General features: G+C 40.6%; 1 protein-coding gene across 1 annotated transcript in view; it reads right to left on the reverse strand.

The window, feature by feature from the left end:
* Positions 1-9,708: 9,708 nt before the first annotated feature.
* The window catches only part of WDR44 (WD repeat domain 44), a 97,853-nt gene continuing 91,592 nt past the window's right edge, over positions 9,709-15,969 (reverse strand). The window contains exon 20 of the mRNA XM_075538518.1: positions 9,709-10,777. Coding sequence (XP_075394633.1) covers positions 10,683-10,777 — 95 coding nt within the window. The 3' untranslated portion in view covers positions 9,709-10,682. The remainder of the gene's footprint in view (positions 10,778-15,969) is intronic.

Consider the following 15,969-nt stretch of genomic DNA (forward strand, 5'->3'; position numbering starts at 1 on the left):
TGACACTCGTGGCTACAAGACAGCTATAGCATGTGAGGAGCAGCAACCGCAGAGCAAGGAGCCAGGACCTGGGACCAAGTGATGATGGACATCCCAACCCGCGGAGCAAGGAGCCAGGACCTGGGACCAAGTGATGATGGACTTCCCAAACTGCGGAGCAGGAAACACTGAGTGCTTTTGCGCAGGAGGGTTGTTTACGGAGTAGGGCATCTCTAGGCACTTCATTGGGGAAGCGGGGCTTGCTGCTCCAAGGAGCTGAATGCCTTAGGGTTGACACAGTGGAGCAGTATGCACTTTGGCCATCCTAGTCAAATTTGTGACACATCCTGATGACCCACCGAATCCTGAGCATTTCTCACTTGCATTACAATCTGTCAACTTCCGTACTAAGCCCGTTACTCATGAATATTGTCTGAGTTCTGTGCAGCCATTTCTATGGCTCTTAGAGACAAAGTAGAGAATACTCATTAAAACAACACAGCTGGAACGTAGTCTCTTGAATGGTTTATTTCCTTGAGTTAGGGGTATTTGTGCCGTGGCAGAAATTGAGCCAAAGAAGTGACACTTACTTTAGGATCTTTCTTCTATTCCTGCAACCTTTTTCTCATTGTGCTGAGCACTGCCAGAGACTCAATTCAGACTCCACATTTGTGAAGCACTTGATAATTCTAAGGCCCTGCGATAAACTTTCATATACGAAGTCAATCCCTAATAATCAACAAAAAACCCGTGGAATCACTATGTATGTATCCCAACCCGCTTGCAGTTTGAGGGTTTTCCATCCTCTTTCACTCGCATTGCAGCCTGTGTCTGCCTGCTTTCTGCCGTCTTCGATTCCAGGATCCACTACCCTCGTCACAGTTGCCTTTAAGACCAAATGTGCGTTCCTCTTCGGGCTCATCTCAAATTCACCTTGCAAAAGACTCTGACTCACTAAGGCTAGGTTCCATTTCAAGCTATCTCTGGCCATCGTATTAATGGTTGAGATTGACCCGCATTCATCAAGTTCATTTCTGGCTCCCACTGTGACTTTTAGTCAACGCTCAGATTACTTTCTTCTTGAATAATATGTTAATATGACAAGTGTTTGGGGATTCAGCAGATTACGGTAATTCATTCTAGCTCATTAGCACTCTTTTTGGGTAATTGGAGCCTCTTGTTTGGCCCTCAGAGAAGCAACACAGTGACATCTGTTGCAACATTCTTCCCTTCACTCCTGGTGGTTGGGTGCTGGTGAGGTGACTGCCACTTGTAACTTTATGTGACAGAGTAGAATTGCCCTTTAAGGTTTTCTAGGCTGAAATATCTATGGAAGCACATTGCCAGGGCCTTATCACCTGAAATCACTAGTTATGCCCTTGTATGAATTTAAAGAGGCTTTATGTACTGATTCTAATAGAAAGCTTTTCTATCAATGATATTGTGAATGTGACACTTGAAGGAAAGAACATTCTTTTTTCATCTATTCTCTCTTGTGGCCAGTATAGTGTCCATTGCCATCGAATTGATTAAGACTCACTGACCCTGTAAGACAGAGTACACCTATTCCATAGGGTTTGTGAGTGTGATCATTAGTATCTGGCTCATAGACTTGCCATATTGCCTACTGACCCTGGGAGCTATCATCAGAGGTCTGTCATATTTTCTGGTGACTTTGGATTCATTAGACTATGTAGCTATGAGACAGAATGAGTTAGGAGAAGCCTCCAGCTTAACATCTAAGCCATAGATTTTTACCAGACTAGACTTAACTGCTTCTACACCTGTGTGAGCCACATTCTTCATGTAACATTTTATATATATATACACATACATTGTTCTAAGAAGTCGGTTCAAACTGCCGACTTTTGTGTTCACAGTTCAATGCTTAACAGTCACTATACCTTACTCAGTATAGTGGGAACTCAGAAAACACACCTGTTTATTGAATTACCAATTATAATAAATTGATTGTAAAACTGGTTTAAGGCAAGTCAGGTGATTATCTAAAAATCATTTCCTTTGAAAATTTCCTCTGCTGCTTTTAAAGTCTAAGTTAGCTGTTTCAAACTTGGTTCTGAAAGACTTTTTGACAAGGGTACCAAGTTTACTTATTGGGAAAGGAACAGTCTCTTCAATGAATTATGAGAACTGGATTTTCATGTATAAAGGAATAAAATTTAGTACTTTATGTACTAAAAATAGCTCAAAATAGTACTTTATATACTAAAAATAGCTCAAAATTGATCCTAGACCTAATAAAAGAATCAAAGTTATAAGATTTCAGAAGAAATTTTCCCAGGTAAGTCTTTGTGATCTGGAATTAAGAAATGATTTCTAAAGATATATTAAAAGCAAAAATGATAAAAGATGAAATAGATACATCAAAATAAAAATGTTTTATGCTCCATAGGGACACCATCAAGAGAGTGAAAAGTCAATTTACAGACTATAGGAGAACATTTTTTTCACATCAAAAGATCTGATAAATTAAGTCTATTGTATCCAGAACAACTATGAGCAACAATAAAAAGGCAAATAACCCTAATTAAAAATGGGCAGAATATTTAAAACAGCTATTTCTCCAAAGATATGTAAATGGTCAACAAGTACATGGAAAAATGCTCAACATCATTAGTCATTAGGGAAATTCACAATGACATTCCATGTCACACTCCCTAGCAGGGCTAGAATCCAAAAGATGGATAATAACAAGTGTTGGTGAGGTTGCAGAGAAATTGACACCCTCATTCATTCACTGCTGGTGGAAATGCAAAATGGCCAGATGCTTAAGAAATAGGATATATATGATGCTTACTTTCCCTACACAATCGCTGAAGACAAAATGGGTGCATAAGCAAATACGGTGAAGAAAGCTGATGGTGCCTGGCTATCAAAAGATATAGCATCTGGGGTTTTAAAGGCTTGAGGTTAAACAAGTGGCCATCTAGCTCAGAAGCAACAAAGCCTACATGGAAGAGGCACACCAGCCTGTGTGATCGTAAGATATCGATGGGATCAGGTATCAGGCATCTAAGAGCCAGAACAAAATCATATGCAATGTGAATGGGGGGGAGGCACGGCAGCATAGAGTGGAGACCCAATGCCCATCTGTCAACAATTGGACATCCCCTCACAGAGGGGTCACAGGGAAGTTATCAGCCAGTCAGGGTGCAGTATAGCACCAATGAAACACAACTTTCCTCTAGTTCTTTGGTGCTTCCTTCCCCCTACTATCATGACCTCAATTCTACCTTACAAATCAGATTAGACCAGAACATGAACACTGTTACATATGAGAGCCTGAAACACAGGGAATAGATAAACCCCTCAGGGCCAACAAGGAGAGTAGAGATACCAGGAGGATTAGGGGAAGGTGAGGTGTGGGGGGAGAAAGAGGGGATCAATCACAAGAATCAACCTAGAACCTCCTTCCAGGGGGACAAATAATGGAAAGTGGGTGAGGGACGATGGAGGATGATGTAAAATAATCTATAACTTATCATGGGTTCATGAGGGAGGGCGGACAGGTGAAGGAAGGGGAAGAAATGTGGAGTTGATATCAAGGGTTCAAATGGGAAGAGAATTCTTTGAAAATGATGATGGTGGCATATGTGGAAATGTGCTTGACACACTGGATGAATGTATGGATTGTGATAAGAGATGTAAGAGCCCCCAATACAAGTAAGCAAAATAAATAAATTTTTTTAAAAGAGAAAAAATAGGATATATAGAGTTATATGGAGTTGCCCTACAACTCCAGGGATATACCAAACAAATGAAAACAAATTGAACAAGAAAATAGTACAGTACTGGATTTTAACCAAAGGATAAAATAAGCACTTATGAATCCATGTTGATACAAAGAAATAATTGAATACAAAGAAATCCAAATCATTAAGCATTTACTATTTTACAGTATGGAAGGGGAGGACAAAGTGCTCCATGGGAAAAACCTGAACACAACCTCAGACAGTTCATACCACGCTGTGTTCTTCTGACACTGAGACCAAAGTGATCACCTCTGTTGTCTTCCTTCGAAATGTCCATCATCCAACCAACTGACAAGGAGATGCACAACACAAGGACCGGAGAGGAAGTCCTCAAACTGTCAGTCTCGAGGAGACTGGGTGACAGGATTCCATGGATAACCTCAGAGATGAGCACTAGCTACAGATGATGACAATTCAAATCAAGTCTGGAGTTTGCTTGGGAGTGCTGTACCAACGCTTTGTTCCCTAGTGTGAACAACGGGAGAAAGTGGGTGCACGGGAGCTATGGGAAGCCGGCACTGTCTTTGTACCTTTTCCATCAAGTCCAAGACTGTTCTAAAATTAGTTGTATAAAAATTTTTTTAATGTTGTGACTAAATGCAGTGTCATATCCTGGAGTGTATCTGGGGTTAAGAAAGAATACTAGTAGAAAAACTGGTGAGATCCAAATAAAGCCTGGAATTTATTTAAAAATAATATGGCAGTATTGGTTTCTTAAATTAAAAAATTTGTTGAGAACATACACAGCAGGCGATGGACCAATCCAACCATTTCTACATGGACAGTTCATTGATATGAATGACGTTCAAGTTGGGGAACCATTCCTCTTCTCCTTTTGAGTGTGCCTTCCCATTCAACAGAAACTAACTGCCCTCGAAGTCACCAACCTAATCCGTGAGTTTGCTGTTGTCACCAGTCAATCTGCAGAAGACAGGGCTTTCTATTCCCATAAAGAGTTGCAGTCGTGTCACCCTAAGTACAGACACGGACAGCCTTTTTTTTGGGGGGGGGGGGGTTAAACTCAAAAATCACATAGTTAGATCCTAAACATGCAGAGCAGAGACACAACGGACCAGTTCAAACTGTGAACCATCAATGCCTAAAATAAAAATGAGTCAATCCAGAGCCCCATGTCAGCTCCTGAGAATAAGGATGAGATATGTCATATTTAACAAATATAAATATTGTTCGGAAATAATGAATATAGATGGGATTCGAGATCATGACATTGTTCGCTACTCTTCACAAATTAGTACATGGAATAAGAGTGTTATGTGCCCCCCACTTGACTCCAACTCAGAAGGACCCTTAGGACAGGGTAAAACTGCACTATAGATTTTGTAGATTGTAAATCTTTAGGGAAATAGACTACCAAAGTCTCTCCTGCATCGAGCCTGCGGTGAGCCCCATCTGCCAGCCTTTCTGTTGGCAGTTGAGTGCTTTAACCATTGTGTCATTAGGACCAAGGATATTTAAGGGATATCAATGACACAGAAGTGTTGCAGTCTTGGAAACCCACAGGGGCCGTTCTACACGGCCTATAGGGTCGCTGTGAGACAGAATTGACTCAATGGCAGCGAGTTTGGTTTGTCATTTTGATCTCACATAGATAGATTTGGAGTGTAATACGCAGGCAATTTTTAAAAAAACTAAGTTAAACCACTGTTAGTTTTCCAGATGACCTGAGGGAGTATTTTCAGTTTAAGGTTTACAGATTATCACAGGTCCATAATTTCTGGGGGTCATCCAGCCCCTATGAGCCAGTGCAAATTTGAGATTCTAGTCTTCATTTACCCCCTTTTGATCTGAATTCTACAGACTCTTTCATCATGCTTAGTCATGGTAGCTGGGTACGATGCAGTCTTCTCATGTCACAGCAAAGGAGGCCATTAGTCATGGAGGAGGTGGTTAAACATTGCTTGTCCTCAACCCAGGCCCGATGCCCCTTTTCTCTGTTATTTCAGAGGTTCCTTAGTTTGCATAAATATATAAATAATATATAAATGCATAAATAATACAATTGGGTGAAGAAGATATGAAGACTATGTATTTTCTTTGCAACTTTTCTGTAAAGCTATAGCTATTCCAAATAAAAATATTTTAAATAAGTAATGCAAAATAACTAAATACACAAGCAAAACCTGCTTGGACACCCCCGGGGTATCCTCTACGATGCTATCTGATGTGCTTGTGACAATGGTGGTCAATTTCTCCCTTCACCTTCTTCACACACCACCTCATTATTGGCCTCATTTCACAACGTGAATGCATTTCATGTGCATGGATCTACAGCAGGAAAGTGACTGTGGTTAACCCGGGGGCGGGAGACCTGCCTGGATTTCCTGAGAGACTAGATGATGAATTCGATCTTGGATCTAGAAAAACAAAACCAAACAAAGAGGGCTCTGCTTCAGAACGAAAGGAACAAGTGAGTAGCTGTGGGAGGGATGGTGCTAAGCCAGGAGTTGGTTCTAAGACAGAAGACAGTTAAGGTTTAAGAGAGAAGAGATTCCAGGCAGTTGCTATCAGACAGCAAGACCATGGCAGGTGTCTTAGGATAAATGTTTATGCTTATCCTTTGATCTCCCTTTGGGCCCACTTTAGAATTCCTTCGGTTTTTAGTATTTTCTGCTTCCTTTTCCATTGAGGTTTTTGTGTTGTTTGGCAGTGCTTTTTGCTTGCTTGCTCTGTCTGTTTTGCAGGATTTTCTGTAGAGTTAATCGGGATTCGTTGATCTCCAGGGACAGTAATTGGATCGAGAATTGTCTAGGGGCATGGTAGGGGAGGATGGGGCAGGAATGAGTACGGGAAGAAAATGTTCTGAATTTGATTGTGGTGATGATCGCACACCCTTTAAAAATGATTGATTAAATTGTATACATGAAGTATAATGCCACAAAGACTACTGAAAATGAAGATCCTACGCTGGACCATCCATTCATTTCCTTTGTGTGACTTATGCCTGAACTTTTAAACTCTTTGACCTCACCATCCTTGCTGTTGGTACTTGCTGTTGGTACAGCTTATGTGAACAAAGATCGACTGAAAAACCAGTGGCTGCCAGGAGTTATTAGGAAGGGAGGGAGCAAAGGAGAGGCTTTCTGTGGCCTCAGCCCCGAGAGAGTACCAAACCACTTACCTATTGCCTTGCTCTTCTCATTTCAGCAGTTCTGTACATAGCAGATGCTCAACATACACCTGTGAATGTCAAAGCAGGTAGCTAGAAACTGTGTTGCTCTTGAAAACCACTAAATCCTAACATGCCTTAATCTGAAACATCATTCTCTTCTTATAATAAGCAAGGCCATTAAAAATAATCTGAAAACTCCATTTCTCACATGCGTAGGGAGATCTGGCCTCTGATTCTCAGAGGTATTCAATTAAAATTCCTATTTCGGAGATGGCTGTATTACTGTGAAACATACATCTCAAAGAGGCAGAAAACAGCTGTCCGGCTGTATAACCCAAAGACCAGAGAAACGGACATGCTCAAAGCTGTAGGCAGCATCCGGCTGATCAAGGTGTTTACTAATGGGTGACTATTTAGTCCCCTGCGGCCTCTGTGTCTCTGCAGACAAAAGCATTGCAAAATGACTGTTGTTTGTGACTTTGCTGCTAAAAGCATTGAGGGATAACTCACTTATTTACATCTCTTTGACTTGAATCTTGCATATCCGTGTGATTGTCTGTGAACCTAGTGCTTTTATTATTCTAAGGTTAAGAAGCTGTGACTAGTTAAGTAGCATTTGCATAGATAAGAGTTTAGGAATGTTTAAGTTCTTTGATGTTTGTTTTGTAACCAATTCCCTTGTGTACATAGCTCTTTCTTTTCCGTTCATCCGCATGCCTCAGTTCAAACTCAGCTTGATGCCGGATAGCTGGTCTAAATCACCGGCACAAAGCCATCCTCACAGAGATTTTAATTCCAATTAAGGTCAAGAGACAGAGAGGAAAAGGTCCAATCGGACTCACTTGTTCCTCAACTACTGCAGTCCCTCACTACCCCCAGCACACCAAGTCCATGGCGAAATTTTCACCAAAGTAATTGGGAAAATAAGGAAATGGAGTTGCTTTAATTTTGTAAAAATAAAATTCACTCATTTCAATGCTCTAACATTAGATTGTGTTCTCTTTTTCTTCCCCCAAGTATTAAATGGTTCTCCTCTTAGGAAGAGGATAACCGATGGCGGCTGTCTTTTATTCAAATGTCTTTGGAGGAAAAGAACAGTGACCTCTGTCAATCCCCACAAGGATTGTCACGCATGCACTTTTGAAGTCTGGAAAAGATGGCCATCAACTGATTGTGTGTGTGTGTGTGTGTGTGTGAAAGCACTCTAGGAACTAGGGAGAGATCATGAGAAATTTACTTGTGTTGAGTATATTTACTGGCCAACAACTAAGTTTGACACACCCATGCCTTCTCAATACAGTTTTACAATTAGACTTTGGTATTCTCATTTTATAGGGTGTCCTAGTGGTATAGTCAGGTCTCCATTGGGCTGCTAACCAGGAAGCCAGCAGTTCAAATCCACCCACTGTTCCTGGGGGGAAAGGTGAGGCTTGCTGCTCCGAAAAGCCTGACAGCCTCAGAAACCCACAGGTGTGTTATAGAGTCTCCACAGCACTTTGGGAGGGATCATCTTCAGTCTGCATACATCTTGATGCTACCTTTTCAAACTTACTTTTTGAGTTGTAATTTTGTAGTGAAATTATATAGCTAGCTAGTGAACACATTTAGGAAACTTAAAAGTGTTGGTAAATATTATCTTGTTATGCTTGGTTCCAGGCCCTTCCCTTTTTATTCAAATCGTCATATAGAACATACCAAGAAATAATTCATATGGTTAGCACCCTGATTATATGCAATTGGGACAAGTGGCACCACTGCAGACTCCAAGTCCTCAGGCAGACATCAGTAAGAACCAAGTTGCCTCAATGAATTGAAGACAATCAAGATCCAAGAAGAATTAGGAAGTCAATCATACTGCCACCCAGAGCTTGAGATTAAGGACCCTCTGTGACTGATGAGTAAGCCAAGGTGTGACAGTTTCATCTGTCAGGCATGGTAGGGAAGAATGAATGCCAAGATAAGGGGGGGGGGGAGGGAGGAGATGGTGGGAGGTGTGGTGGGGTAAGGGGGAGATCAAAAGTAAGGGTAGAATGAGGAGACAAGGGAAGCGAGGAAAGGGGATGTGGGAGAAAAGCGTGCGCATTAAACTGGCAAGTGGAAAAAGCATAAGGGCAAAATGAAAGCAAACATGCCATTACCTAGAAAATCCAGAATATTCCAAAACAAGCTGGATTAACAAGGGGAAGATTGTTGCTCCCTAGTTTCTAATTTATAATCGGAAAACAAATTTGGCAAAGAGCATACCAACTCACAGATGACTAAGCAGTATGCATTTCAGGAAAACAAAGTTTACTAAAAAGCATATAGCTGGATGAATGTGGGGAACTGCTAACCGAGACCATCTTTCCACCATCAACCCCAAACATCCCCGACACCTTCTGAACACCAGCCTACGGTTTAATTCAAGTGAACGCCTACCTGAGGTACTGTGCTAGCTCGAGATCAATTTGACAGCAGCAAGCGCGAACTATTTTGCTTTCAAAAGATTAGACGGGAAACTTAGAGGGCAGTGCGTCTCTGGTGACAGGGAGGAACAGTTGGAAAAGGGGTGAAAGGGGTTGTACAACTCGAAGAACGCTCTGAACGTCTCTGAATTGTACACGCGGCAACTGTGGAATTGGTCTGTTTTGCTGTGCATAGTCTCAACAACAAAATAAATCTGAAAATGAAAGAAAATTAAGGTATGCAGTGATTGAATGATAATTTAGAAGTCCCAAATCTGATCTTCTGTTTATTAAAAGTGAAATGATTAAAACAAGCATTTAGCTTTCTTGCATTCTTCAGTTTACTGAAGTCAACTGAAAATAAAGCCGCATATTTAACAAGTGTTTGTGACCAACCTTTAATGATACATATTTAATTTTCAGAAACATACGCTAACCATCAACAACATTGTCAGGGTGACGCTGCCCCAGATGTTGTTTCATTGGTACATTATATCAATATTTACAAAGGCTTTCAAAATCAACAACTCAAAACAAAAACAGCTTAAGTTTTAAAACTACAACGCCTTAAAAATGTAAACAGTTTACTTTGTACATTATTGTAAAAAAAGAAGACTCACTCCTTAATGCGGCTTCATTTTTTTTAAGTGAGCAAAGCCTGGTGCTCATGAATAAAGAATGAAAATAATTCTTTACATAGAAACATTGTGCTCCAGTGTGGCCAAAGAAAAATTACCTATACACATACAAAGAAAAGACTTTCAAGCCCACAATTTAGACCACAAAAAAAATCTTGTCCCCCAAATTGAGAAATTTAGAAAAACAATTTACACATGGCTAGTGACCCAGTGAAAACCTAGCTAACCTTTTCAAAAACAATAACTCAGACAAAAGATACCACCTTTCTTAAAAAATGAAAATCTGTGCAAAAGAAATTTCGGCTAGAAACAAGACTCCCTGTTCCCCACTGGTAAGAAGCCAAAAGAGCCACGGAAATAATTTAACTCGGTTAGTTTTAGTGCATGTAACCAAAAGGCACACACATGTGATTAATATATTAATATATTTTCATGCAGAAAATTGTGCATGTTCACAATTATATCATAAAAACACAAACGTAGCAAAACAATAAGTCTAACGCTTGGCAATGTTATTCCTAGTCACTTTCTTTTCTAGTCTGGAAGCCCAGAGTTTACTAGATCATCGACATTGGCGCTCCAAAAATATATTATATTTGAACAACTTTCAATTAAAACCTAAAAAAGATGTCAGCCTGAAGCATTATAATATTCTTTTTTTCAGTTCTGATACATATAGAAATTTACTGATATGTTTTTCTTCAAACATGGTTGCAAATTAAGATACATGTTTCCTTTTATTAATAAACACTTTGATTGCTCCGGTGAAGTCAGCCGAGAGAAGAACTTCTGTGTTGTCTGCCTTTGTCGCACCTTCAAAAAAAAGAAAAACTTTTTGTTGGTAGTGAGGAACACAGGAAGCCTGCCACCACAACTGCCCCATGCCCAAGAGCCTCCAGATTCTCCCCAGGCTTTTTTTGTCTCGGTGTTTGAACTCCTTCCTGTAACTCCCTTCACAGACTGCACCTCTCCTCTCTGAGGCTCATTTTTACTTACCTGTCTTAGCTGGTATTTCCTAGCTTGGGATTTACCATATATACTCGTGTATAAGCAGAATTTCCCAGCCCATTAAAAAAATCATTTTATTGGGGGTACGTATAACTCGTTTTTATTTTTACAACGCTTTTTAAAATCGTTTTATTAGGGGCTTCCATAACTCTTATCAGGACCCATCCATCCATCCATTGTGTCAACACATTTGTACATTTGTTGCCATCATCATTCTCAAAACATTTGCTTTCTATGTGAGCCCTTGGTATCAGCTCATTTTTTCCCTTCCCTCCCTGCTACCCCCCTCATGAACCCTTGATAATTTGCAAATAATTACTTTGTCATATCTTACACTGTCTGATGTCTACTTTCCTCCACTTTTCTGTTGTCTGTCCACCAAGGAGGGGGTTATATGTAGATCCTTGTGACCATTTCCCCCTTTCTCCCCCACCTTCCCCTTACCCTCCTGGTATCGCTACTCTCATTATTGGTCCTGAGGGGTTTATCCGTCCTGGATTCCCTGTGTTTCCAGTTATTATCTGTACGTATGAACATCCTCTGGTCTAGCCAGATTTGTAAGGTAGAACTGGGATCATGATAGTGGGGGTGAGGAAGCATTAAAGAACTAGAGGAAAGTTGTGTGTTTCATCATTGCTATACTGCACCGACTGGCTATCTCTTCCCTGTGACCTCTCTGTGAGGGGACATCCAATTGTCTACAGATGGGCATTGGGTCTCCACTCCATGCCACCCTCCCCCCATTCACATTGCGTATGATTTTGTTCTGGGTCTTAGATGCCTGATACCTGATCCCATCGATGTCTCATGATCACACAGGCTGGTGTGCTTCTTCCATGTGGGCTTTGTTGCTTCTGAGCTAGATGGTGCTTGTTTATCTTCAGGCCTTTAAGACCCCAGACGCTATATCTTTTGATAGCTGGGCACCATCAGCTTTCTTCACCACATTTCCTTATGCACCTGCTTTGTCTTCAGAAATCTTGTTGGGAAGGAGAGTATCATGGAATGGCAGTTTAATAGAACAAAGTGTTCTTGCATTGAGGGAGTACTTGAGTAGAGGCCCAATGTCCATCTGCTACCTTAATATTAAACCTATAAATATATTCACATAGATCTATTTCCCCATCCTCATATATAAATATATTTGCATATGTACATGCCTGAATTTAGACCTCTATATATGCCCTTTGCCTCCCAGCTCTTTCCTCTATTTCCTTTTACTTTCTTTCCTCTTGTCCCACTATCATGCTCAGCCTTCATTTGGGTTTCAATAATTCCCCTGGGTTACATTGCCCTTGTTCAAGCCCTACTGGGCCTCCTACACTCTCCCCTTGCCATTGATTTTAGATCAGTACATTTTAGTGCCGTTTTTATGGTAAAATTAGGTGCCTCAGCTAATATTCAGGTCAGCTCATATTCGAGTATATAGGTAGTTCTTGGGGGTCTGGATCCTTGGGCTTGGGTAGTCTAGGCCTCAATGCTGTCTAATGGTTCATGTTATTTGGTCCAAAGGGTGGGAAAGATGGCAGAATAAGTTCAGTAAGGCTGACTGTATGCTTTAGTCTACAGATGACACACTAACATGGCTCTGTGTATGTTTACAGCACTTTGACTCTTTCGTTTGTAATGTTATGCAGCTATGCTGAAAAGCAAAAATGCCTACTTCTAATGTCTGTCAGTTGTGTCACAAACATTTCAAAAAACAAATTCAGCGCTAACTGCCTGTAGCACACATTAGGCAAACTGTAGATTTAATTACTGATTAGAAAAGAACGCAAAGTTTAATTGCGGTGGTGTGCGCCGAAGGAGCAAGGCAAAATGATTTCTCTTAGATCTGCTAAAAACATATCCTAGGCCTCTGAATATTCTTTTCCACCTTTTCAATATATTCCACACATGTGCTGTGCACTAGCAGCAGCAGCAAAGGATGAAGGGATATGAGATAGATTAGAAAAGAGTTAATCATATACATACAAGGCTTTGTAATATAAAATCCTGGCGAAGACCTCAATGGTGTATATTATATGCAAGGCATTTTGCTAAGTGTTTTACATGTTATTTTTAATTATTATCATACAACTCTGTCAACTCCATATTGCCACCATTCTATACATGAGGAAAACAAGCTCAAATTGCCCAATATGTCATGAAGAAAAAGGATGGGCAATGAAATGTATTTTGTGATGCTATATGTCTGGGTTCAAAAGACGTCCCTTAGCTCACAACTATTGTCCTATCAGTCATCGTGACCCTCTACGACAGAGTAGAACTGTCTGAGGCTATAATCTCTATGGGAGCAGAAAGTCTGGTCAATCTTCTGAGGAACTGTTGGTGGATTAGAACCATCAACCTTTCAGTTAGCAGCTGAATAGCTAACCATTGCATCAGCAGGGCTGCCTACATACACCTTTAGAAAAGGACAGGTGAATCTAGAGCAACAATAAGCAGAATACGGGTTCCTTGGAGGTACAGCAGAGGAGGTGGGGAGGAGCTGTTGTCAAGGAGTTCAGGAAGAAAATGTTTGGAAACTGCTTGTAGGCAGTGAGTGTACAACACTGCGGGATATGATTGAACTGGGGAAGGTACGATGTTGCGATTAGCTCCTAATAAATTGGCCTTTGGAGCAAACAAAGGATCTGGTGAAGTGCCTGAAGTATAGTTCCATTCGAAGGTAAAAATACAAACCACAAATTCATGTACCCTCCATTTTCTCATCACATTTGGGAAGCTAGAATGTGCTCTAAGATATATAAGAGAAAATACATAGAGGGTAAAAACGTGTCACTAGAAAAGAGACAGGCTTTGACGAAAGCTGCAGCTGGATTTGATCCTGAGAGGATTTCCCATTAGTCCTCTGGTAAAGGTTGAATAACCTGGATTCAGAGTCATGTTCAATCTTTTGAAATGAAAGGAAGGACAGGGTGAACTTCACCTTTGTTTATCAAAATTTTTCTTCAAGAGAAAAGAATTGGATAGTAGAAATATGCATACAGTAGAAATATGCATATAGAGGGCTGTCTTGAGATTAAATTAAATAGTAATACTTGAGAACCTTTTAGTATTCAAATATTTTTGGAAGCATTCTTAGTACACCATATATATCTATTGTTGGGTCTGTCTCGCAAAAATGCCTGGCTGTCTCTAGAGTATATAAACACATTCAACAAACTACCCTCTGGTTGATTTAATAATATGAACTTGTCTTCCTCAACAATTAGTCTAAATCGTGGTCTCCCCATACTTTTTGACTAGCAGATACCATTTTTACATGATTGGGACTCGCTACTACTTGGTGGTGTCATTTCACTTCAGAATTTGAGAATTTTATATAACTGGAGCTGCTTCTCATTCTGAAAACATATGCTTCAAATGGAAAGAAATTACAGCCCTGTAAACTGTTATCTACCCCGAGAAGCTGTTAATTTGTGGCAAGTAGGAAAGAACAACACTTTTAAGTTGTTTTACTTCACTCATCCAGCTCATACAGTGCCAAGACACTGAGATACAACTCTAAGTGAGAAATATCAAGTCTAGGACCTCTTGTAGGCTACAGTTTTGTAGGCGAGCAGATTATTATTATTTAAAAAAATCATTTTATTGGGGGCTCATACAACTCTTAAATCACAATGTACACATCCATCCATTGTGTCAAGCACATTTGTACATTTGTTGCCCTCATCATTCTCAAAACATTTTCCTTCTACTTGAGCCCTTAGTATCAGCTCCTCATTTCCCCCTCCTTCCCAGCTGTCCCCCCATGTACCCTTGCTAATTTATAAATCATTATTATTTTGTCATGTCTTATACCGTCAGACATCTCCCTTTATCTACTTTTCTGTTGTCCATCCCCTGGGGTGGGGACTATATGTAGATCCTTATAATCAGTTTCCCCTTTCTACCCCACCTTTCTTTTTTTTTCCCCTCTCATTCTTTGTATATTTTTTATTTATTTTATTTTTCCATTTTGTTAATTTTTTTTCTTTCTTTTTTCACATTTTATTAGGGGCTCATACAACTCTTATCATAATCCATTCATATACATACATAAAGCACATCCGCACATTCCCTGCCCCAATCATTCTCAAAGCATTTGCTCTCCACTTAAGCCCTTTGCATCAGGTCCTCTTTTTTCCCCCCTCCCTCCCTGCTCCCCCCTCCCTCATGTGCCCTTGGTAATTTATACATTGTTATTTTGTCATATCTTGTCCTATCCGGAGTCTCCCTTCCCCACCTTCTCTGCCGTCCATCTCCCAGAGAGGAGGTCACATGTGGATCCTTGTAATCAGTTCCCCCTTTCCAACCCACTCACCCTCCACTCTCCCAGCATCGCCCCTCACACCCTTGGTCCTGAAGGTATCATCCACCCTGGATTCCCTGTGCCTCCAGCCCCCATATGCACCAGTGTACAACCTCTGCCCTATCCAGACCTGCAAGGTAGAATTCGGATCATGGTAGTTGGGGGGAGGAAGCATCCAGGATCTGGGGGAAAGCTGTGTTCTTCATCGGTACTACCTCGCACCCTGACTGACCCATCTCCTCTCCTAAACCCCTCTATGAGGGGATCTCCAGTGGTTGACACTTGGGCCTTGGGTCTCCACTCTGCACTTACCCCTTCATTCAATATGGTATATATATACACACACACACACACATATATATATACATATACACATACATATATCTTCTTTTTTTTGCATGATGCCTTATACCTGGTCCCTTTGGCACCTCGTGATCGCACTGGGTGATGTACTTCTTCCATGTGTCTACCCCACCTTTCCTCCACCTTTCTGGTATTGTCACAGGAGAGCGGATTCTTAAAGAAGTTGTTTTTTTTTTTTTGGGGGGGAAGTATTGCATTTCTATGTCTTGTTTGTCTTTTTCCAAACAGAATGGTTGGCCATGACAAAGTAGGAAACTCTAAAAATTTCATTTTTCATTCTTAGGTAAATTGAAAAGAAAGAACATGTTACTGACATGTCCAGAAATAGATTTCCTAC

This window comes from Tenrec ecaudatus, chromosome X (assembly GCF_050624435.1).
Source record: "Tenrec ecaudatus isolate mTenEca1 chromosome X, mTenEca1.hap1, whole genome shotgun sequence".
NCBI lineage: Eukaryota > Metazoa > Chordata > Mammalia > Afrosoricida > Tenrecidae > Tenrec > Tenrec ecaudatus.